The 22,825-nt window shown below is 38.5% G+C and overlaps 2 protein-coding genes across 2 annotated transcripts in view; both read right to left on the bottom strand.

The window, feature by feature from the left end:
- mttp (microsomal triglyceride transfer protein) overlaps nucleotides 1–7,807 on the bottom strand; it is an 11,783-nt gene extending 3,976 nt beyond the window's left edge. Inside the window, exons 1-16 of the mRNA XM_014007885.1 lie at nucleotides 7,642–7,807; nucleotides 7,136–7,251; nucleotides 6,092–6,279; nucleotides 5,793–5,936; nucleotides 4,908–5,015; nucleotides 4,707–4,823; nucleotides 4,487–4,626; nucleotides 3,842–3,992; nucleotides 3,251–3,408; nucleotides 2,925–3,093; nucleotides 2,438–2,545; nucleotides 2,063–2,275; nucleotides 1,768–1,979; nucleotides 1,582–1,679; nucleotides 1,161–1,282; nucleotides 834–1,061 (exon numbers count right to left, since the gene is read on the bottom strand). Of these exons, the coding sequence (XP_013863339.1) occupies nucleotides 834–1,061; nucleotides 1,161–1,282; nucleotides 1,582–1,679; nucleotides 1,768–1,979; nucleotides 2,063–2,275; nucleotides 2,438–2,545; nucleotides 2,925–3,093; nucleotides 3,251–3,408; nucleotides 3,842–3,992; nucleotides 4,487–4,626; nucleotides 4,707–4,823; nucleotides 4,908–5,015; nucleotides 5,793–5,936; nucleotides 6,092–6,279; nucleotides 7,136–7,196 (2,217 nt within the window). The 5' untranslated portion in view covers nucleotides 7,197–7,251; nucleotides 7,642–7,807. The remainder of the gene's footprint in view (nucleotides 1–833; nucleotides 1,062–1,160; nucleotides 1,283–1,581; nucleotides 1,680–1,767; nucleotides 1,980–2,062; nucleotides 2,276–2,437; nucleotides 2,546–2,924; nucleotides 3,094–3,250; nucleotides 3,409–3,841; nucleotides 3,993–4,486; nucleotides 4,627–4,706; nucleotides 4,824–4,907; nucleotides 5,016–5,792; nucleotides 5,937–6,091; nucleotides 6,280–7,135; nucleotides 7,252–7,641) is intronic.
- A 3,022-nt stretch (nucleotides 7,808–10,829) lies between these two features.
- Nucleotides 10,830–22,825, bottom strand: part of LOC106517169 (tetraspanin-5) — a 14,353-nt gene continuing 2,357 nt past the window's right edge. Inside the window, exons 2-10 of the mRNA XM_014007888.1 lie at nucleotides 21,025–21,075; nucleotides 19,609–19,755; nucleotides 19,340–19,510; nucleotides 19,083–19,208; nucleotides 15,992–16,039; nucleotides 12,841–12,957; nucleotides 12,694–12,755; nucleotides 12,559–12,608; nucleotides 10,830–12,472 (exon numbers count right to left, since the gene is read on the bottom strand). Of these exons, the coding sequence (XP_013863342.1) occupies nucleotides 12,596–12,608; nucleotides 12,694–12,755; nucleotides 12,841–12,957; nucleotides 15,992–16,039; nucleotides 19,083–19,208; nucleotides 19,340–19,510; nucleotides 19,609–19,755; nucleotides 21,025–21,075 (735 nt within the window). The 3' untranslated portion in view covers nucleotides 10,830–12,472; nucleotides 12,559–12,595. The remainder of the gene's footprint in view (nucleotides 12,473–12,558; nucleotides 12,609–12,693; nucleotides 12,756–12,840; nucleotides 12,958–15,991; nucleotides 16,040–19,082; nucleotides 19,209–19,339; nucleotides 19,511–19,608; nucleotides 19,756–21,024; nucleotides 21,076–22,825) is intronic.

Below are 22,825 nucleotides of genomic sequence, written 5' to 3'. Positions count from 1 at the left end.
ACACACACACACACACACACACACCCCAACCGTCTCAAGTGTCAGATGGGTTTCTGAAAAAAAAAGCATTTTAAAATGTCTCAAAACTTCAGTTAACTTCATATTAATATTGTAGTGCTATACGACTAAATTAATAGCCAATTTATTTTAATTTAACCAATGTATGTTGTTTTAAATTATTACATTTAAAATTCTAATTCAAACAGAATAGCCTCTTGTCAATATAATTATAGAGTGTGATTTATTTTCAACTCGAAATATCTTCAAACTAACGAAATATAAAGCTATTAATGAAGAAAATCTGTCTGGATAACAGCAGACTGACTGCTCGTAAAATATACGACAGGTCTGGACCACTCGTGAATTTTGTTCAAATCTGAAAAAAATCTTAGAATATGAAAACATTGGTGAATGCCACAAATTCTCCTAAATCACTCGTACGCACAACTTAAGAACAAATCTGTGTGTATGAACGGTTTTTGCATGAGGCCCATTGTTTACATTTGACAGTAAATGGTTCAATGGTTGGCTATCATGCATCACAGTAAGAAGGTGGTTTGATCCCTAGTTGGGGTTAGAGTTAGGGTTAGTCTGCATGTTCTCCTCGTGCTTACATGTTTTTTTCTCATGTCCTCCCACATACCAAAACCATGCATGTTAATAAATAATATATTTGATAACTGCAATGAATTTGTTTAGCCAAACATGACAAAGTAATGTTTTTTTATTTGCCCACTCTAATTGCAAGTATAATGCTTCAAAATATGTGTTTTTAAGGYGATTTGACACTTCTTTCGAGCTACTTTGCAACTGGCGTGACACAAACTGCTTACCTCAGAGTGATCAGTGAGAAGGATCAGTCCCTTCACCACATTTATGGGGTCGCCAGTCATGGAGAACATTTTGGACATCAGGTCACTGTAACCCTTGAAGAATGTGACGGGTCGCAGCTGGACATCAAACAGCAGAGCGGACATACCGGCGAACGACTCCAGGTCTTCCTCTCCTTCATCCGGCGTCGCAGCAATCAGAGACTCCAGACCCTGGGCCTCAATCGCCACCTGGAAAAGAAAAAATATATTTATCATATACATATCARAAGACATATTTCATAAAACCTGTATGAAAACATGATTTTTTTGATTCTTCGTGGAAAGTACCTGCAGTCCGTGCAGCATTGCTCCATTACTAGAACCATAAATATTCATGTTGCTTCTTCTCAGGATCCCAGAGCCTGAGTACAGGATGTCCAAACTGTATGTGGAGGTCAGATCAGCCGATTCTGTGGACAAGAGTTCTCTTTCTTTTTCATTCACCTCTCAAACAAACATTAAAGAYCATTTAGTTTTATTTGAATGAAATATGTCATGTCAAATATGTAACTATAACCTAGCTGTCCTGTCCTTTAAGAGGAAGGTAAGTGATACGTTTTAGTGCAAATTGCAAAATGTCTAACACTGCAGCTCTTTTAGGTGCACTTTCCAATAAAAACAAGAGCAGTTAAAAACAATGAATACAAAACAGAAAAATGTATAAGAGGTTTTAAAGAAATGTGCTTATATTTGTTGTCATTTTACTCACGTGCCATAAATCCTGAGAAGGCAGACGATGACCCAACTTTAGCAAAGCGGTTGTAGTTGTGGGAAATCATGTCCTTCAGAGCTTGTCGGATAACCTTGCTGTGAAAACGCAGAGACTGACGTCACGTCATCGTGTCATCAACTTAGTGCTTTGTTTTGTTGCACACTTTGTCACTATTCAACACACCTGGCYGGCATTTCAAAGCGAAGTACGTCCTGGATCTTCGACAGCATGTACTTGTTCATTTCATGTGGCAGGTTTCCGATGGACAGGAGCAGATTTTTCACCTCCATGTACGAGGGGTTGCTGCTGAGGATGACGTCGGCCGCAGCAGCTCTCACATTCTTCTCGTAGATCCGTAGATTCTGGTGGTAAACCCTGTTCACTGTCTGTTTAACCTGAAAGAGAATCTTGGGTGTCAGTCTGGATTCTACAAAAGAGCAGTAAAGTCCCGTGGAGTGTGGTATACGCTGTGATTTACCTCGTTGTTTATGAGACTGACATCATATCTCTGCAGGGCAGTCAGGGCGATGGTGCTGTAAGACCCCACCTCTGACTCAGCAAATCTGTTTAAGATGGGAATGGCCTCAGGCAGCAGGGAGTTCTTCAGGGCCAGAAGGTACATCTGGACTTCTGACTCATCTTTTGTGCTATCAGGACCTTCTAAGATCATCTTTTTCACCAGCATCACTGACTGAGGGGTAAACAGGTAAAAGATCGTTTGACTGACAGTGTTTGATTTCACAGCTTAAAAAAATCCCACTTTGTGGCCTTTAAAACGTTTAATATGTTAATCTTTAAATGTTGAATATTGGGTTGTAACTTGTCATTCTTTATGTTTTTTTTGAAAACTCACTGGCAAATTGCAGCCTCCTTTCAGACACAGCTTGTGGACCAAAGCTCCCATGATGATCACCAATGATTCTTTGATGTCTTTGCTGCCAATTTTTCCTTCATAAATATCCTGAAAATACAAACATTTTCCATGCGACTTATTAAAACTTAAATGAAACATGCATTTCTTGAAAGACTGCACATCAAAAACCACTTTGCATGTTTTAAACTAGGATCTCACAATTTGTTAGCACTCAAAGTTTGATGGAGATGAGTCTGAGCTAGACTTTAGCTCAAGATCTTTAAAAAGGACTATGTTATAGCTCTATTTGTGTTTACTAATCAAGCTGACTCAAAAAGTTAATCAGTCGTAGATCTTCTTCCTGTGATTCATTTCTGAGTGGTTTATTAAGTCTTATGTTCATATGATTGGTTTGTTGTTTCTCCGCCACATTGTCGTAATGAGCTGGTGCTTGAGTGTAAAACACTTTGCTTCCTGTGGTACCTACCAGCAGCGCCTGCAGCATCCTCTCGTTGGGATGCGAGGCAAAACCACACGCATAGAGGAACCTCTCCTGCAGAACCAAACTCTTGGTTTCGGTGAAATTAAGGAACTCAAGCATAGCATCCAGAGACGCGGGGGTTTGAGAAGAAGTCACAGCGTCCACCACCTGAGGTCTGACATCAGCAGGAGATTGTTAAACAAAATAAGAGAAGCAAAAAGCACCAAATCCTGACACGTGCAACATAGTTAGTCACATATTTTCTTAGCGATACAACACACAAGTCGAAAGCAAAGACATCAAATATGTWAAAGAAAGAGGAGCTGGTTTACAGAGATGTCTTGCTGGCACTTTTCAGCACTTTGAGGATCTCGTCCTTGGACGCCTTCCTAATGCTCTGGAGGAGGGCCAGGAAGYTGCGAGGAGCCGTGGCTTTGGACAGGCTCGCTGGCTCCAGCTGCTTCTGTACAGCCTGCCAATGTTCAAGAAGCTAAGAGGGGTGGACAYATGGAGGATTAGAGGACAGATCATCTTCAGTCAGTAATTAAAGTACAAAAATATACAGTATCTGGTTACTAATGCAGGCCTATTAAGAGTCATTTTATCGTAATGACTTGTCCAGCTCATAAACACCCTTTTGCACAGTCAGAGGAAGGAAGAATGCAATTATTTTGCACTTGTTAGGTATTTTTTTCTAAAACTTGCCAATTAGATGCTGTCACTTTTTAGTTTAAAATCAATACGTGAAGAGCAGGAAAAATCAGAGGGCACAGAGGTTAAAAAAGGTGTTTATTTGGGGTGTAGGGTTAGTATTAGGGTTTTGCTTTATTACCACGTGATTGTACAATGTGTAAACTGTTCCCACTAAGCAGTAAAAACAACCCTATGCCTGAGCTCAAAAGTGAAAATGAATAGGGACTCACTGATGGACAGCCTTTGCACTGGGATTTGACCTTTTCAGCAACAATACCAACAGCTGCCAGTTTGCCATCAATTGACTTGACAACTCCAGCAACATCTTTCCCAGCAGCCTCGAATGGTCCCGCCTCTGTACCAGTCAACACAAGGGTTTGCCTGGGGAAAAAAATAAATACAYATATAAGGTCAATTATGTAGGATATAACAATGTAGTATGTGCTGGCACAAAGTGCAGAATATCTTCCCTAACATCACGTAAAACAGTATCTCACTGTGTTTCAAAAACACTGTGTTTCGCCAATTGCAACAGATTTTTTTTAATGTCTTCAAATATTAAAACAGCTTTTAGTTTAGGTGAGTCAGAAAGTACAAAAAATTGCATCATAAGTACATATTAAGTCCACCTTCATGTGAAAATGGGCAGATTTTTTTATATATTTTGCTTTGAGCAAGAAGATCAGCTCTGTTAGATCTAAGCTTGAGGCACAAAAAGGGCCTGAAAAACCTTCTTCTGCTACAAAAATTGAACTAATTCTGATTATTTTAAAACACAATTTTAATTTTCAGACAGTTGAAAACAGGTAAAAAAAAATATGGATTATTTATGTCCACAGATGATCATCACTGACTGAATCACCATGGTCTCTTACCTGGACACAACTTTAGCTGCAGCAGATCTGCGAGAATTCACAGCCAGGCTGTGTGTTTCTTCGGCCTCGGCTGATTGGATGAAGCCATCTTTGAGTTTAAACACTGTAACAGAGCTGGACTTCTTGCTCACACCCAACACCTGGATGGGAGGGAAAGACAGACAAACTGAGTGACCCACTCACAAAGGTTCATCACTTAGATTGTCMAAGTTTGACTGACCTTACTATGTGTGGTAAATCCACTGTCTGAAGTCTTGCATGTCTCCAGGTGCTTGGTTCTTATTATTTGACCTTGAGTTGCTTTATACTGAACTGAGCATCTCCCAGACACATCATTCTGTTTACAAACATAGTTTGTTTTACATTTTAAATCTGATAGAGGTAACATATTTCAATATAGAAGAATCATCATAGTACTTACCTCAACAACCTTGCCAGTGTGGAGCTGAAACTGTAACAAACTGACAAGGCCTCTTTTCAGATTCTTGATAGTTTCAGGTTCTGCCCAGTACGAGTAAAAGGCCTTCGTCTACATCAGGTGTGTAATAATAGAAATAAACACGTTAAAACAGAAACCAGGTATTGCAGCTCACACGAGTCACAATTATCAAAGTCAAATAAGCTTTTTAAAGTGATGTGGGAAAGTTATTTTTGTACCATAAAAGCAAAATGTATTGTTTACATTTAAAAAATCCTTAAAACATGGTTTAACACTTTTACCACATGGTCTATGACTCAAGTAGTGAAATTATGAGGGATATTTTTGTTTTATAAAACACAGGGAATAAAAACCTTGCTGACATTTTTAGTTCACAGTTTTAATTTCATTTATTTTAGTGTCATTTCATTGTCATAAATGGTAACAAGTCTCATTAGCTACATGTTACCTGTTCACCTAGTAGCCACAAGTCTTTTAGCTTACATGAGTTTAGTGAAAGTGATTGTAGGTAGCATTACTTTAGTTAACAAGCTTGTCAGAAAGGTGTTTTTTTTTTTGGTCCAAAACTAGGGTTAACCTTCTTGCTGCCCTTGGGTCAAAGTTTTAGATTCATAGCTTTCAACCTCCACAGAGTTAATACTGTATCTTGACAGTTTTTTTTTCCATTAATCTCCCGTAGTAATCTGACTCATTCATTTATTCAGACATTGACCCGCTGCACTCGCTGACCTTTGCATGAACGCATACGCACAYTTTTATAGTGTTTCCGCTGCCAGCATCATCGCTTCAATGCTGTGCAAAGATTCCCCCGAGGACCACTTGCTGTCCTTCCATTATACCACAGCAACACGTTGTCAATGTTCTCACCTTTCCTTTTTTCAGATGCACCAGGAAGGGCTTTGTCAGAGCTGCCAGGTTGGTTTTCCCCAAGATGCTTTCTGTTGTGGTCCCATGGAGGACGTTCTTCTTCTGTRATCTCGGAGGCACAGACTCAATCCTCGCATTTGAGATCTGTTGGGGGAAATAAAATCAAACCCTTATTGAGAACAGAAACTACAAAAAAACTAAGAACGGAATTCTAAAGACTAAATGTACCAGGAGTGACAAACGTAATGCGCCTCTTCATTTTCTCATGTCCTCTCCGTTTATGTTTTGGACCAACATACCACTAGTTGAATCAGCTGGTCATCCTTGTTGCCCGGATCTCTCCACACTAGGTTAACATTCACATCAGTTGAGATTCTGTAGCCGGCGCCGCCCTCTCTGGACCCTCGGGCCTTGGCCAACAGGACGTCTGTGGTGTAACTGAATTTGTACAGCTGGTTGTTGTTCAGTCGGGGTCCTGCAGCAACACCTGAAGAAACAAAGGAAACAGAGCTGATAAACACCAGATCGAGACAGAGCTATGACAGAACTATCAGCTTTATGTAGACAACTAAACAGCTGTCGGGGAAAAGATCAATATCTTGTTAAATTCTTAATAGTAATCTTTTTCTTTCAAAGGAAGGTTTCCATCCAAAAGTACTCGACGCTCTGTCAGTGTCTTTTTTTTTCCCATCTGCAGAAGTGAACAGAAAGCTGAACTGATTCAGTCATCTKCTGCTGAACTGGGTGTGTTCCAGGTAAGAACAGACTGTTATCGCTCCTCTGCTCTATTAATGACCATCCTCCTGATAGATGACATTTGGCCACGAGGAAAGACACACACTGACGTGTCAGTTTTGGATTTCATCATCRGGTCGCCTGAGCTTATTTTGATTTAAAAAAAAATCAGAATCAATTGTTGCAAAAAAAATCTAAATATTTTAGATATATGAGAAGGAAAATACCAGAGAAAGCAATTATGTTTTTATTTTCACATAAGTGCCTCTTAACTTAAGCTTTATTAYTTCTTATCAGTGGGTGATGTCACCTAAACGCACTAAAATATGGTGGTAGTTCCACCCAAGATTCATCCATTCATTCTTTTTTTTAAACTTAAAAGCTTTACTAACAAAACTTAAGATTACAAAGCACTTAGGARGATCTGAGTGTCTCCTTTAAAAATAAACCACAAGAAGTCTCAAATATCCGAGCTGACAATGAACACTTCATATTTTACTGAAAAAGGATGACCTCCTAACCTTATAGAGCTCACTCAACCTTCATTTCATTCATTCATGTCCTCCGRCATATACAAAAGAAAAGGTCACAACCACCCAGTGACTCACCTTTGGTAGATGCGGACACCGTGGAGGCTGCACAAAGCAARAAGACCACCAGAGCCAACATTGTGTGTCCTCTCTCTGCAGCCAGATGATTCAAACCCGCACAGCAGAGTCAGCGGCTGAAGTGGCACCAAAGGGCCAAAAAAGAAAGGCAAAGCAAGTCCAGTCCTGTCAGATTTTGTCTGAGGGGAGGGCAGACTCCAAACTCCACGCTCGAGTACTAAGTACGAGATAACCCGCAAATCATTAACCTGAGCAGAGACAGATTTGACAGGGAAATTTTGCTACAGCTTTTAAAGTGAGGCTGTGTCTGAGTCTGCGCATGGAAGTGTGATTGATTAATCAATGGGATAATCTGACTGATTCAGTCTATCATGAGAGGAAGGCCTATGAGTTCATAGACTATTAAAAAATGTGACACAAATCTCAAAGGACAGCAACAGTTGGCCCCCGTGATAAAAAAAAAGATAAATTATATGAAGATAATAAAATAAGAGTGTTATATTTACCGTCAGACACCTTTCACCTAATTTCTTCTGGAGATGAACAGTCGGCACTTTGTCATCGTGTTGGAGGAAATGGGCAGTCCTGTTGGAGAAACCCCCAAAGCTCAGATTACATCAAGGTTTCACTCTCTTCAGTTGTGGTCCAGTTTGTAAACCTTAATGGAATAGTTTCCCAACATGTTGCTTTTTTTAGCTGTAGACAATGTGAGAAAGTTTGTTGAATCCTCAATTAACCACCCAGCTTTTTCTTTTAGAAGTGTGTATTGTTAGAGTTTTAGATTAAGATCATTTTACTTCTTGTCTAATTTCAGCTCAGCATCTGTAAAACTGACTGGCTTAAGTTAATTAGCTGTGGTGGCCATCTTGAATTARACTGACTCCATGATAGTAATTGTACATTCAAAGATTACTTCCTAAACATTTCAATGAAAACTGCCAAGTGGTTTGTGAGATAATTTGCCAACAAACAAGTAAGGATTTTAAGCAAAGTTTTCTCACAATGAGCAGCACTCATGTCTAATTTTTTAAAGAAGCTAAAATAGAAACCATTTATTGTAGAGAAAACCAGAGCATGTGTTAATTCCACAAAGCAGCCAGCAGGTGTCACTGTTTGTTTGTGATGGTGTTCTTCCTCTGAATTGGTCAGGGGGAGTCACAGGTGCAGTGGCAGAGCCAGCGGGTGGCCAATGGTGGCCTTGCCCACCATAGGTTAATCTTCGGCCACCCCAATCATTTAAGGAAACTAAAATTTTATGCAATCTAAATCCTAGAAAGCATAGTTAAATAATTAGGGTGGCAGGTTTACATATGTATACTGTGGTGGCCATCTTGGATTTTCACTTGWTTGATACTTTATTCATTTCATTAAAAAAAACAAAATAACTATATACAATAGAAAATTTTATTTTTTTGACATGGCAACTCAGTTTTTTATAGGGACCTTTCTTATGCCTAGATGCACCCACACACCAAAATGGAAGTCAATATATGCTATTTATTTTTCCAAGTTATCCAGCTCACAAGACAAACAATTAGATGATATTTCCAAGTCCTCTCTTCACTCTGCGACGRGGACAACAAAATTTGTGTATAAGTCAAATCTTAGTGAACATCATGGAGAAGAGAGCATGATTACATCGGTGTTAGACATAACACTGAGGCATCTGTCCAAAGGTCGGAGCCTGAGTTTACAATCAGTCCCTGATAACACAGCACACAGATAAGTTTTTATCAGGGTTCAGTATCTCAGCTGCTAATTAGCTGTGATTTGCTGAAGGAAAAGAACATGGACTTATAGTAAACAAGGTTTTTCTACAGTTCTTTTAAAAGACTGTTAATTAAAAAAATAAATCTGTGTGATTTTCCTCTTGACTATTCTTCAACCAGTTTGACAAGTGAAGATAAAAGAAGTGACAGAGGCAGCAATGTCCTTACCCATTTTTATCCTCAGCAATATTTGTTACAAACACTAGATGGCAGAGGTGAATAATGCTTTAACTCTCACTGCCAGACTATTTCAASAAAACACAGCTTGTCCTCAGATTTTCATCTTCACACTTGAATTTTAAACAGCTGACAGTAACACTGCAGATAGTTTTATTAGTACCTTTCTGTGATAACTGTTACTGGAACAAGTGTTTTTCTTTGGATGAAAACAAGGTTTAACAGAAAATGAGTTTTCATCGAAGCCTTGTAAAATCAGCAAAATATTACACTTAAATCGATCAGTCATTAAGTTTTAGTTTGTTTTGTACTACACCTGGTTTTAYGTTTTATCTTTACCTGTGCAAGAGTTTATTTTATATGGAATTTGRTTTGATTAATTTTTTGTTCCAGCTTCTGTTTCAGTTTGTTATTGTATTCATCCTCCTTAATTTTCTCTGATAATCGGATTTGCATTGTTTATTAATAACACACCTGCAGCCATTATATGACCCTAGATGCAGATAAACTATTAAAAAGTTTATTTATTTTACTTAATTGSTTGGGAGTTGTTTGCTACCAATCAAGCCTTTTACATTCAAAGTAGACTTAAACAAACTTAGATAAAACTTCTGACTGGAAACCCATTTTTCAGAACAAGAAACTTGGTAGATTTTGTTTGTTAAAGTACATACACCTTATGTCTAAGGAGGAACTGYGTAAGCTTACTGCTACTACTTTTTTCCCACATGATGCTGTATTGCAACTTATGAAATCAAACATAAAAAAGGTTATTCTGAACCATACCAAATCGTGCAGTTTGAGTTTACTCCAGTAGTTTTCCAAATATGCAATTCTGAAATGCAGGTATGCTCTCCATGTAAATAAAACACTTGACTGAATCTGTGGAATACTATGTGGAGGCTTGAGTCACATGGAGTTTTAGACAAAAATTCGAGAAGGGGTTATCTGCAGAATAAAAGTGGGCGTGTCACAAGAGTGGGAGTGTCAAAAGCATAAACACTGTGGGCTATGAGGCCTACATGACAGTATCCTTAGATCCTGCTTGACCTCTTTACAGCCTGACCCTGACCCCAACACTAAGGTTAACCAGGAGAAATGTGACTCAAGTAGGGTTCTCCAGAAAAAGTGGTGCCATACGGTATCGCCCCTTTTTGCTTGTCCAGTCAGGTGTGTCCCTTTAACAAAGTCCGTCAAATCAGGTGTGTYGCTTTAGAATCGCCTTTCCTTGTGACACGCCCACTTGTCTGCACTCGTCCGCAGAGACCCCTACTTGAAAAATTCACCTCTGGAAGACTTATTAACCTCACCTGCTCCATCCTGCCTCTGCGTCACAAGCTCASCTGCATCCAATCAGCATCTGATAGTCAGTGGATAAAAGCGTCCTCTCCAATCACTCCGGCTGCTCGCCAGCTGAACGTCAACCTTCCATCTCCCCTCCTCCAACTTCTGGCTTCCAAGGACTTCTATCACCTTTGACCTCYAYCACCAGTTTCAGGCCCCGGGAGGGAGAAAATACTCCTACCCCTCATCTCAAGCAGCTCATCTGAGCTTACATCATCTCACAGAGCTCCTAATTTCAGTCTGTGAGTCTCTCCAGGTTGAAATGACTGACCTACTTTAGGCTGGCTGTAGAAGGTAAACAAATAAAGAGAGTAAACAAATAAGACAAAAGCAAACAAATGTATTATCACAGAAGAGACTTTTCAGTGAAAACTGAGTGAATTTGCTGCTGGGACTTTGCAATAAGTAGTTCTTGTTTTTTATTTATGAATTTTTTTAAATTTGTGGTAAAACAGACGTGAAAGAAGGTGCACTTACATTTTATTTTGACTGTCATTATTTACAAGAATTAGAAGCACAAATAAAGCATAGTTACAGTCAGGTGTGTAGAACTCACTAATATGGCACTAGGTGGAGAGAAAAGTGTGTGATCAGCAAACACTGACAATCAGAAGCTGGTAATGGAGAAAACAGATGGCTAGGTGTGACGCTATGTCTGATTCTGTAAAGAGGACAAAGGCCTGTCTGAGGATGTTCAGATTCAGTCCATCAGAGAAGCAGAGGGTTTGCCTGTCAGTGAACTGTCAATCAGATCCACACCGAGTTAAGGGTCACTAAAAGGAATCAGCAGGTAGGTTTGACTCTTGGAAAAACTGAGTGGAAAACTTTTACAGATGAGCAACAGCCAAAAAATGTCGAACCTAAGGTGTCTAATCGCAAGCAGGAATAATCAAAAGAAAACATGTCTAAGTTAAATTAAAGGGATGAAAAGAACACTTTGGACAAAATGTGCAAAACACACAGCACCGCATTCTAAACATGCTGAAAGACTTTTTTCTGCTAAGCTTTTTTTAGGGTCAATAAGTTTTTTTTTTTTTTTTAATGAGAAGTGCTCCCTTCAGTGATTTCTGTTAAAATAAATGAAAGAAGAAAAAAAAACAGTCTTTCATGGGCAGGAAGGAGCTTCATCACTTCTATTAAGATTAAAGTGCATCAGGCTGATTTCTTTTTTTTTTTTTTGACCTCATTGCAAACTGACTTTACAAAGTTGAACACATCCATCGTGTCTCGGCCCTGGTAAAGTCTTCTCATGAGTTCTGTATCTGTACGAGTGGGATCTTCTCACAATTCAGTCTACACTGAAGTCTCAGTAGCTTTGAGAAGATTTCATAAAATAACATCGCTCACCACCATGAAGGCCAAGTAATCATGTAATCTCCCGTTTGTATGTCTCACGAACCACTGGGCTGAATTTAATAAAACTCCCATAAAGTAATTAACGTATGGACATCTACAAATTATTAACTTTTGGGGTCAACCCGAATCAAGATGGCAGTCACAGTTAATCTACCTTAGCCGAGAGACGTCCCMAACACTCTGAGCATTGAACAAGATCTTGTTGTTAAAACTCTGGMAYGCAAGGTGGCGAGCGATATGCATTCCTTCAGGGACTCTTCATTTAACAAAGTGCTTACTATCCAGCTGACAGGAAACTGTTTAACATCTCGAAATACTGAATCGGAAACCTTTAGGCGAGCCGATGTCCTACAGCGGACCAAAGGCGTGCAGTGCATTTCCAGAACTTCAACTCTTCTAACTTCTAAAAATGAAATTCCATTAAAAAAAATGAAACACTGCCTCAGAGAAAACCTTCATTCTCACTTTGTTTCTCCTCTGCACGAGTCATTCCCCTCCTCAGTTCCTCCTTTAGTGTCAGACTTGCTGCACTGAGATGAATGTGTTTATGCTGCATCGAAGGTACACCATTTTTCAAAGGTCACATTTCCCTTGAATAACTCTGAACTCAGTTCTTAATTTACTATTTACATATGGATGAGATGCTGGAAACTCTACTGATCTGATAAATCTTCCTTAAGCTGCTGGAGTCCTGTGGAGAGAAAAGAAGTGTTACTACTACAAAAAATTTAAAATAAAGATCCTTTGGTGTGATTAATAAAATGACTCAACATGTACCTGATACACGCTTGCCTTTAAAATCTCTGTGTAGGCCTTAGGAAAACAAACTGCAAAAAACAGTAGATTTATAAATTGGTGCAACAAAGTTGTGAAATTGTGGTACTCAAAATAGAAAGCAAATGTTTTGCTCACCAACTTTCTCTCACAGCCTCAATGTCACTCACAAGATTTTGAGCTAAACAGATGCCAAAGATCTAAAAGCGGACGAGTGCAAATGTCAGCGTAGAATAAAACATTTAAAGAGATCATATGTGAAATAACAAATACTATTYACCCCACCTGCAATAATGCTATTCCAATAAAGATGCCGGCCACCACGGTCAGGTTGTCTTGAAGCCACTTCTCAAACTGAGGGACGCAGCCTTTTATGTAGATGTAGGTTCTCTGCTCGGCATCCTGACAAGACATTCACAAGTCAAACCATAATTAGTCWAACACGTGTGTCGTTTGAAGTTTTACTTTCAAAAACAGACATTTTTCTTGCCAAGTCTTGATAAGAAAGTTACCCTTTAGCAGCAACTCCCTACTCACAAAAGTGGTTCATCTGAGCACTACTTATAACTTTAATATCAATGTTTTATTTTTTGTGATTATTCATTTTTAACTCTTTGAGATTTAACTTTATTTATTGGTATATTATTAGTATGTTTATTACAGGGAACTCTACCAAACATGATTCTCCAAGGAAAAGCTGAAGGAAGCAGCAAATAGGGACGGTACCCTCTTCAACGGGCAGATGCAGCCATCATGAAGAGAATCTGCCAAGGTGGTTGGTAAATTTTTGTACTGCCCCACAGYAATAAGCTAAGTCTATTGATGATGGTAATGATGAGGAAGCATAGGGTACAGAAGTACAATAGTTGGATAGATGAAGSTTTGCCCACTAACRAAATCTGCAGGTTACCCAGTTTGGTACCAAAGCAGTTGTGTTCTTTTGAATCCCACTAAGRKTTTTTTTTTATTATTTATTTACTTTAGTTTTTATTCATTTCATTTAAAACAAAAAAACAAAAAAAATTATACATATTAAAAACAAAAAAGAATACACAACATATATACACAATAAAATATATACAAATCCAAATTGCAATAAAAGGAGGCAGAAAGAAGAAAAAATCTTTTAATAGCTGCCCCTTTTTTCTATAATTAATTTCAAGCAATAATTATCAAGAAACAAAACAAAATAAARGCTTCAATTCCTTCTCAAACAGCAACTTTTGATTTACATTATAAAATTTCTTATTTCTTTAACAAACTTATTTTTATAATTCTCTTAAAGAAATACATTGAACCAGCATATTTATAATCGCTTTCCAGATTATTCCACAGTCTTAGTCCTTGAACTGAAGTACATCGGTCCTTCAAGTTTGTTTGAATTTTAGGTTTTGTAAACATCTCAAGTCCTTTGAGATTATAAGAACTTTTTCTCTTAGCAAAATATAACTGGATGTTTAAAGGTAACATTTTTTACGAGCCTTATAAGTTGCAAAATATAATCAACCAACTCATAAAATTTTAATAATTTTAATTTACAAAATAATATATTCGATGGGTGACTGTAATGTTTTCTGATAATTCTTACTGCTCTTTTCTGTAAAATGAAAATATTGTGATTGTTTTACATGCTTTACCCCAGACTTCCATACAGTAAATCAAGTGTGGAACAATTATTGTATTATACAATATAAACAGAACTTTATCATTGAATAACTCCCTTACCTTATACAGTACTCCAACAGATTTAGTTATTTTTGTTCTTAATCAATTTAAATGAGCTCTCCATGTCAGCCTTTCATCAATGACCATGCCCAAAAACTTTACCTCACGGACTCTACTAATCTCAACACCAACTTTAAATGGAAWGAAKAATGGACTTTAAATGGTTTTCTGTAGTCGAGCCCAAATCTTGGTCTCCCTCATATGGTACTTCATCTAGACCTCACAGCAGTGTYTCTGTGGGTACTCCACTAAAATCCCACATGCACGTTTTGTGCCCCATGAGTTTTTGTTTTTCATGTGGGCAACTTTTTGTGGGTTTGCCCACAGAAATCCCACATGGGCCCCACTATTGCGTCAACCATTCTCGAAGTCGGCGTGATGTCATTCAGTCACGTGATTTCAACCTCCATTTTTTTATGGGGGAAAACTGCAGCTGAAGGGAGCAGGAAACATGGTAATCTCGTGGGAAAAAATACTGCTGTCCATCATCAGTCTCTTAAACCGAAAAAATATATATATAAAACCCCCCAGACCTCCTTTTTGACTGAGGCTCAAAGTTATCTGACAAGCAGTAAAAAATGTACAGGAAGAAGAAAATAAAAAGAGACGAAATTTGAATGGAGATTGGTGGCAACGAAGAGCCAGTGAGACCAGGACTTTATTAATTAGATCTGTGACTTTTAACATGTTTGGATTTTATAGTTAGTGTGTAGTTTTCAGTGTTTACTCTTCATTTTAGCCAGTTTTAGTTTTAAATCAAAACAATGAGGCAATTCTTTTTAAACAAGGAGAAGCACGGAGGTCTGCAGAGGCAGAAGGACAACACGTGTCTTATTTCTCTCCCCTCACTCTTGCAGTTAGAAAAAATATATATATTTTATCTCTGGATGTTGTTTTTTTTTACGTGAGAAGTGCAGTCCTACAGCAACTTTTCACCATTTTTCCTATTTTCCACATAGAGGAACTCATCGTGTTCCCCCAAACCAATATGTCAGCCTCTGTTTACAACATGTTCATGTGACAAAGTTCCCGGCTGTTCGACTTTGAGAATTTAGAACAGTGTCTCGGCCCTGCTCAAACCAGCCATTAGCTCATCAATCAGGCCAGATTTAAGTTTTATATCAGCAGGTGAGATATTTATTTGTCCTGACCTTTCCTCTGAACCCAACTTGAATGATCTGAAGTATCCCTTTAATGAAAGTACATGATTTATTTTTAACTTTCAGCCTCCTCCACAGTAAAATCCCACAGTTGTTAACATGAAGTCAGCTCACTGTTTTCCAGTTCTGACTCTTGTTAAAACAGCTTCACTTTAGCTCACATGTAAAGCCAAGAAAACAAACAGAGACTTCTTCTTACGCTGGGCTCCCATGGAGAACTGCCAAAGCTAATGATAGGGGGAGGGGGGCTCGCAATTCGCACTGCATTGCTGCCGCATGAGTAATACCACACACACCGCCTTAAGTACTGATGGAGACCCAGCTGCTGTGTTTTGAAGAGTGAGGAGTTGGGAAAAAATACTGAAAGAGGAATATTGTGACCATGGGTGGAGCAACTCATGACCTCATCCAGACAAACAAACTCGCCTGTGGCAAAAAAAAAAAAAAAAAGAAACCAGAACAGCTTAGTTTCTGCTCTTCAGACTTAAATTCAGGGTTACCTGTTGGATGAGGATCTCCATCTCATTTGCAGGTAAATGTTTGCAACTCACCGTTTTTGCTCGGATGTCGTATCCACACTGAGTGTTAATAACGTCCTCCTGTGAAGAGAGAATGATTTAACTTGTGTTAAGATCACTGCAGTTTGAACATAAATGACAAGAAGGGCTTACTTTTGGGGCAATATGTGAGTTTAAATAAAAATCATGACGTATTTGCAACAAAACTATAATTAACTAGAGAAATTACATTTCCTGCGAAAATGCTAGTGTGAATGCTTCATGCTGAAAACTTAAGCTGAAGGCWGCTKAAATTAAGCTGAATATAGTTAATAGCAAGATTGTTAATGTGAGCTCACTTTGAAAAGATGAAAGAAAAAAGCCTAACTTTGCAGTAAAACAGTAAAAATTAGCACAAATCTAGTTGAAAACAACAGAAAACGGCTAAAAGCTCAAAGCTAAAGTAGCTGAATAGAGCTGAAATGTGTAAAAAGCATAAATAGCACAAATTAGCAGAAAAAACACAAAACATCAGAAGAATAGCAGAAAGAAGCAGAATTTTAACTGAAATAGCAGAAAATAGCTAAAATTAGCAAAAAGTAGCTAAAATTAGCACAAGAAAATGAAAAAGAGTAGAACCAGAACAAAATGTGTAAGGTGCTGTAAAGATTTAGAAACATTTTGAAGGGTTTTAAGGATGATGAAAACAGCTCCACCCATTTTCAATGGGGAAAAAAGAGGCCGAAAAAGTGAAATAGCTGAAAAAGTATAAATATCTGAAATACCAAAAGTCATAGCACCCTTGGGTGAACGTTTTCTTATATGAATTGTTGAAATAGCACAAAAATTGTAGAATGAGTTAGAAGCCAAAAAATATACAGAAGAAAAAATTATCTCAATTGTGTGAATGCTATAAAGCATTCTAAGCAGCTATATAGCATTGGAATGCTATAAAGCATTCACACAATTAGCTTGTTTAGGAGCAATTTTTTTTAGAAAACTAAAAACTTTTAATACATTATCCAACACTCCTTAGTTTAATAAAATGCATACATAAAAATTTAATTCAATCAGATCCAAACCATTTTCAAACAGATCTCAGAAAACAGTTAATTTTATAAATATTGTACTAAAAATGTGGTGAGGCAGGAGGTGAGTCATCCTCAACATTTATTCCAACTGTAACAGATCATGTGAGAGTTTTGTTTAAAACTTTCGATTGCAAGGCGGCAGGTGATAGGCCTTTCCTCCAAGAAATGCTAGTTTTTAACCTGTCACCTGTTTCTACTGTACTTTTCTTTGTTAGAAAGATGCTATGTGCTGGCTCATGTAAAGCTCTTGTCATGCAGACAGTGAAAGAAGGATTGCAAATCTACTCACGACTGTGATTAAGAGTAGTTATAATTTATTGTAGCAATCACTCAAGTGTGTCTGATAGAAGCAGAACTTTCCCAGTGATGTCTTCAAAGGTTTTTCGAGGTTAGGTTTAGGAGTATAATCAGTTGTTTAAGGGGAATAATAGGATAATGTTTAGGGAAAACATCGGCAGGTAGATCAAGAGACAAAAACTACAAAACAAAACTCCACAGCGAAAGCTTTATTTATATTTCAGGCTGCCATAATTTGAGTATCGGTGGAGATATTCTGCAAGCTGCAGTTTGCTATTTAACAGCTTGATGGCGCTCCATCATCCACACCATACTTAACTGATCCAACTAACTACTTATTTCCTGTGGAGCCAAAACCTGAAGCTTTTTCATTGTACCTGTACCACAGTTCTACCCCATTGAAAACACTCTGGGTTTTGCTGATGAAGATGTAAAACACGAGATGACTTGGATCAAAACTGAACTGCAGGGAACTTCTTCTATTCAAAACAATTCTACATCTATACTTTCTTTAATTAGGTTTTTATTTAGGGAAACTTCGGCAGAACTGCACGCACTCAGGTCAGCAAATAAAGCAACTTTCATTAAAAAGAGTCTTGCTGCAGCAAAGAGCTGTCACTGCTGTGCACAGTGGGCAGCTGTAAGAGTTCTTTTCTGCCAAAATTAAAAAAAAAAGAGAAAAAGCCTTGCTCAAGGTCTCCTCCCATCCGCTTTCAGACTCTGCAGAGCTGGCAGAGTCTGAGTGGACTAAACACTGAGGGCTGGACGTCCTGTTGGACTGCGACCATGACATCTGACATCTGGATGACTCAGATAACACGGCTATCTGTCACCAGGAAGACTTCTACAACTAAAACTCCTGTGCATGGCAGAGTTGTAAAGTAACTAAGTACAAATACTTTGTTAAGGAGAATTTTTAGGTATCTGTACTTTACTTGAGTAATTATTTTTCAGCCTACTTTTTACTTCTACTTCTTACATTTTCACACAATTATCTGTACTTTCTACTCCTTACATTTTTTAAAAAGGCAAGAAGTAAAAAGTCTTTACTTTTATTTCATTTTTGCTTGTTTTCATTCCAGCTTGTTGTAAAAAATAAATACTATCCATATAAATTGTGCCTTCTAGATAGAGTTAATTTAACTGTGGTTGAATGAGAAGTATAAATATATAAAACTCTGATACCGTATTAGTTTGTACACAAACAAATCATGTCACACTCCAGCAGGACATAATCATTAAAACAAAAGGACTGTACTTAAGAAATATTTGTATTTCATGAATTATATTATTGTCTTTGGCCGCAGCCCTCATAGATTTTCATTTTGGGGAAAAGGTTTGGACACCCTTGATTTATGTATATAAACTGAAACAGCTAGACTAGTGCAGCCTAAATTTAAAATAATTATTTTAATACAATGTAGTCATTTCTGCATTTTTTGGGGCAGTCAACTCCCAATAAATGTCCTTACAGAAAATCTAATCAATACTTTTCCTTTTAATATTTGTCCAAAAAGTATCAGATACTTTAAGACTTTTACTCAAGTAATATTCCTAAAGGAGACTTTAACTTTTATCAAAGTAATATTCTGGTAAGATACTTTTACTTTTACTCAAGTATCACTTTGTGGTACTTTATGCAACACTGGTGCATGGTCATAACTCGTAAAGAGAAAACTCAGTCAATTACACTCATTATTGGAGTGTTTTTCTCTTCAGGAATGGGAGTAAATGGTTTGCGGAAAAAGCCGACATACTGCTGGATCTTTGGTGCAGCAGGAAAAGGGCACGCCACATTTCTCACGACTTGGGTTTGAATCGGTGCAGTTGAAGTAGATGTTCAAATTCCAGTCGTCCGCTCCGAAAGCGCCGCAGCACTCCCACTGCAAGGTTAAAGAAACATAAAAAAACAAACACTTGCATTAAAGTCAAGAACATCCCAGAGGAAGGAACAACAGTATTTAACTCAAGGGCAAAAAAAAAACAAACAAAAAAAAAAAACCACGTTGCTCACATATTCCTGGGTGAAGTCTATCAGGTTTTGCAGATCGATGTCGTCTCTGTAGGCCCGAATGTTGTTGTTAATGAAAAAGTTGAGCTGATCCTTGATCCAGTCCTTGAACACAAACGCTAGAACTCCTGCGGTCAGCTCCAGGAAGAAAATAATCCCCAGGAACACGGAGAACTACGACACAAAAACACACAGAGAGGTTTGTGAAGTGAACACATCATCAGGACACAAAAAAAAAAAATTGGAAATTGAACCCGCGGGGGGAAACGTACAAACTTCAGCAGGAAAGAGTTCTCTCGTAGCGCTCCGATGCAACCAGCAAAACCGAGGATGAACATGACACCGCCCACCACCAGGAAGAGCCACACGGGGTCAAAACCCCCCAGGTCAGTGATGGACGAGATGTTGGAGAGAACACCCTAAAGAGGAACCAAAGACGTTTAAAGGGGACCTATTATGCAAAATTCACTTTTTAAAGTTTTTTTTACTCAATTTTGGGTATGTACTTTTTAAAAAACAGTCCTAGGACCAAAGAAATGCACCCAGGGGCATATTTATTGTTAGCAAATGTATTTTTAATGTATATTAACGACAAGTTTTATACTTCCGTCATTTTGTGATGTCACAAGCCGTACGAAAACCCACCGGAACCTGCATTCGGCCCCTTACCTAGCAACCCCCAGGTGAGGCTCCACCTCCTCAGTATAAAAAGCCATCACGGTTGTTGTTGTGTAATGCGCAGCTTGTTTCACAACAGGCCTCCAATAGGGCAATGGGTAGAGTGCTGGACCACAGAGTGGGATACCAGGGTTTGAGACCAGCACGGACACTATTTAATTATTTATTTTCATTCGTTATGAATACGTTTCTCATGTACCTCTATTGTTTAGCTTATTAAAGCCTTGTTAAAGCCTATTTGTTCGAGTTTCTGAGGTATTTTGACCACTGCTGCTCCCTGCTCTGGTAACAGCATGCAGAGTGAGCTCAGAGCAGAGGAGGGAGAGAAAAAAAAAGAAGCTGCAACCACGACTCTGCCTCTAGGTCTGACTCAGGTTGTACAACAGAGCTTCTGCTATTAGCCATGCTAACGTAAACGCTGGCTTTGGAGGGCGGAGTTAAAGTCAACGGATTTTTGGAGGGCGTTACCAACAGAGCTCATTAACATAAACAACTCTTCTGAACGGAAGTCAGAGCAGGCAGAACTAGAAAATGGGAAATTTTATTATCTGAGAATTATTTTGTGCATTAAATTGAATGAACATGGTCTGGTCTCCTTTAAAAGATTATCTTAGAAACAAAACTATTATGAAAGTTTGGTGACTTCACAAAAACAAACTACTTTTGGGAAGAATGTTGGCAAGTATAAATAATTGAGACATTTCGTAACATGACCCGCGGAGATTTTACAGAAATCCACTGAGGATCTTCATCAAGGGTCAGGAGGACCCCTCGCCCTCTTCCTGAGCCTCACAGTGAATGAATCAGTGAAAAACATCAGATCCGGGCAGTCTATTGTTCCTGAAGGTGTCTCACAGGAAAAACATGACATTCCACTCCGGCGTCACACACAGTCGGCTTAAAGGTCATCAGAAGTTTAACTAGTTGCAGACATTAGTGACTGAAAAGATTTATACAATTCAATGCAACTTGTGCATGCAGATAAAAAAAATATAAAAAAAACCACACACCTTTTCACTCCATGCCCACAGCCCGATGCCAAGAAACGTCACTCCGAGGAACTGACGAACGAGAAACAAGAAAGAAAGAAAATTTAACGACGACTCAACACATCATCATCATGGCACAGAAGCACACGGAGGGAAACCACAGAGAGAGTTTCCAGGCAGTGGTCCAGAACTAAACTACAATGTCTCGGTTCAGTCCGCAGAATCAGCACAGAGCTCCCACATCAGAAAGAATCTTCAAACGGCCTGAAACACTCTGAACGTCTGATTGCAAGACAATAACAAAACCACAGGCTACTGGTGGATAACATTAATCATCACATTGCTTTGCCATGATTATAAATATGACAAACTTTTTTTCTGAAAATATAAACACGATATTAAATATTAACTTTGATTATCAATCAAAATCTAGCATTTGTTATGAATTAAGTAATTTTATTCTCTAAAGCATCTGCAGAGAAACAGGTGCTGGGCACATTTGTCGTAAGGAAAAAGGAGCTGAGCTAAAAGCAAAGCTGCCAACTGTCAGCCAGTTGACATGAACTGTGGCACTATGGGTAATGAACGAAACGACGAGAGCATGAGTACACACAGCTTCCTCTGTAGAGTCCACGTTCTACTAATTTTAAGGTTTAACATATCAGTCACTTGGTCTTTGCCAGATTTTAAATTCATTCAAATCTAACATCAAGTTTACAAAAACACAGTATTCCACCAAAATGGAAAATCCATGTGTTCAAAAACTAATCTCACCCCATGATTCAGTGGTTTGTTGAACCTTCTTTAGCAGTAATAACTTAACATGTCATTTTTCTGACAGACTCTCTCACATGGTTGTAGAGGAATTTTGTCCCACTCGTTGTTCCAACCTGGCTTCAGTTCACCGAGGTTTCGCAGACATTTGGTCCCACCACAGTGTTTCAATCAGGTGGAGGTCTGAGCTTCGGCTGGACCGTCGCAACACCCTTGCGAAGCGTTCGTTTCTTTTTCAACCATTCTGTCGTAGATTTGCTGCTGTCTTTGGGATCGTTGTGCTGTTACATCATGACCTCATTTTGGCAACGCTTCAGCTGTTGGACAGATGGCCTCACATTTGACTGCAGAAGGTCAACAGACAACACAAGGAAATACTGGACACCATATGGTAACCCAGAAGTTTAAGACAGAATGGGTACAGTATCCCGACAGGATGGTAGTCCACCAATAAGTTCAGCCAGGTCATTGTCCTTACCAAAATTAAAATATACATACATTTTTTTTCCTCTGGTGTTGACTTTTGTTGATTCTCATTAATCTTACTTTGCTGTTGTTGTTATCCAACTATAATTAATTATTTTTATGTTTAAAAGAAAGGTCAAATAGATCCATGAATGAGTGGGGTAGTAAAGAGGACTTAAAGTCTCACATTTCTAGTGTGTGCAGGCTCTGGTCCCAAAAACGGCTGCCTCCATAAACTGGGTCCTGCTGGCTTCAATTTCCCAAAACAAGTGAAGAAAATTTAGTGCACACGTCAAATTCAAGGCCCGCGTGCCAAATGTGGCCCATCACAGCATTTTATGTGGCCTGTGAGACGAAGATGTTTTAATGTTCTACTTTAAAGCTAGCGTAGACTGCATCTCTCATAATGCATGTTGATTATTTTACTTGTACAATAGGCTGCCTTCAGGCCCGCCTTGAAAAAGAGATCTGAGATCTCAACAGGACTTGCCTGGTTAAGTAAGTGAGTAAGTCAGTACGTGAGTAAGTAAGTAAGTGAGTAAGTAAGTAAGTAAGTAAGTAAGTAAGTAAGTAAGTAAGTAAG

This window comes from Austrofundulus limnaeus, unplaced genomic scaffold (assembly GCF_001266775.1).
Source record: "Austrofundulus limnaeus strain Quisiro unplaced genomic scaffold, Austrofundulus_limnaeus-1.0 Scaffold45, whole genome shotgun sequence".
NCBI lineage: Eukaryota > Metazoa > Chordata > Actinopteri > Cyprinodontiformes > Rivulidae > Austrofundulus > Austrofundulus limnaeus.
This window is presented reverse-complemented; position numbering and strand designations above follow the sequence as displayed.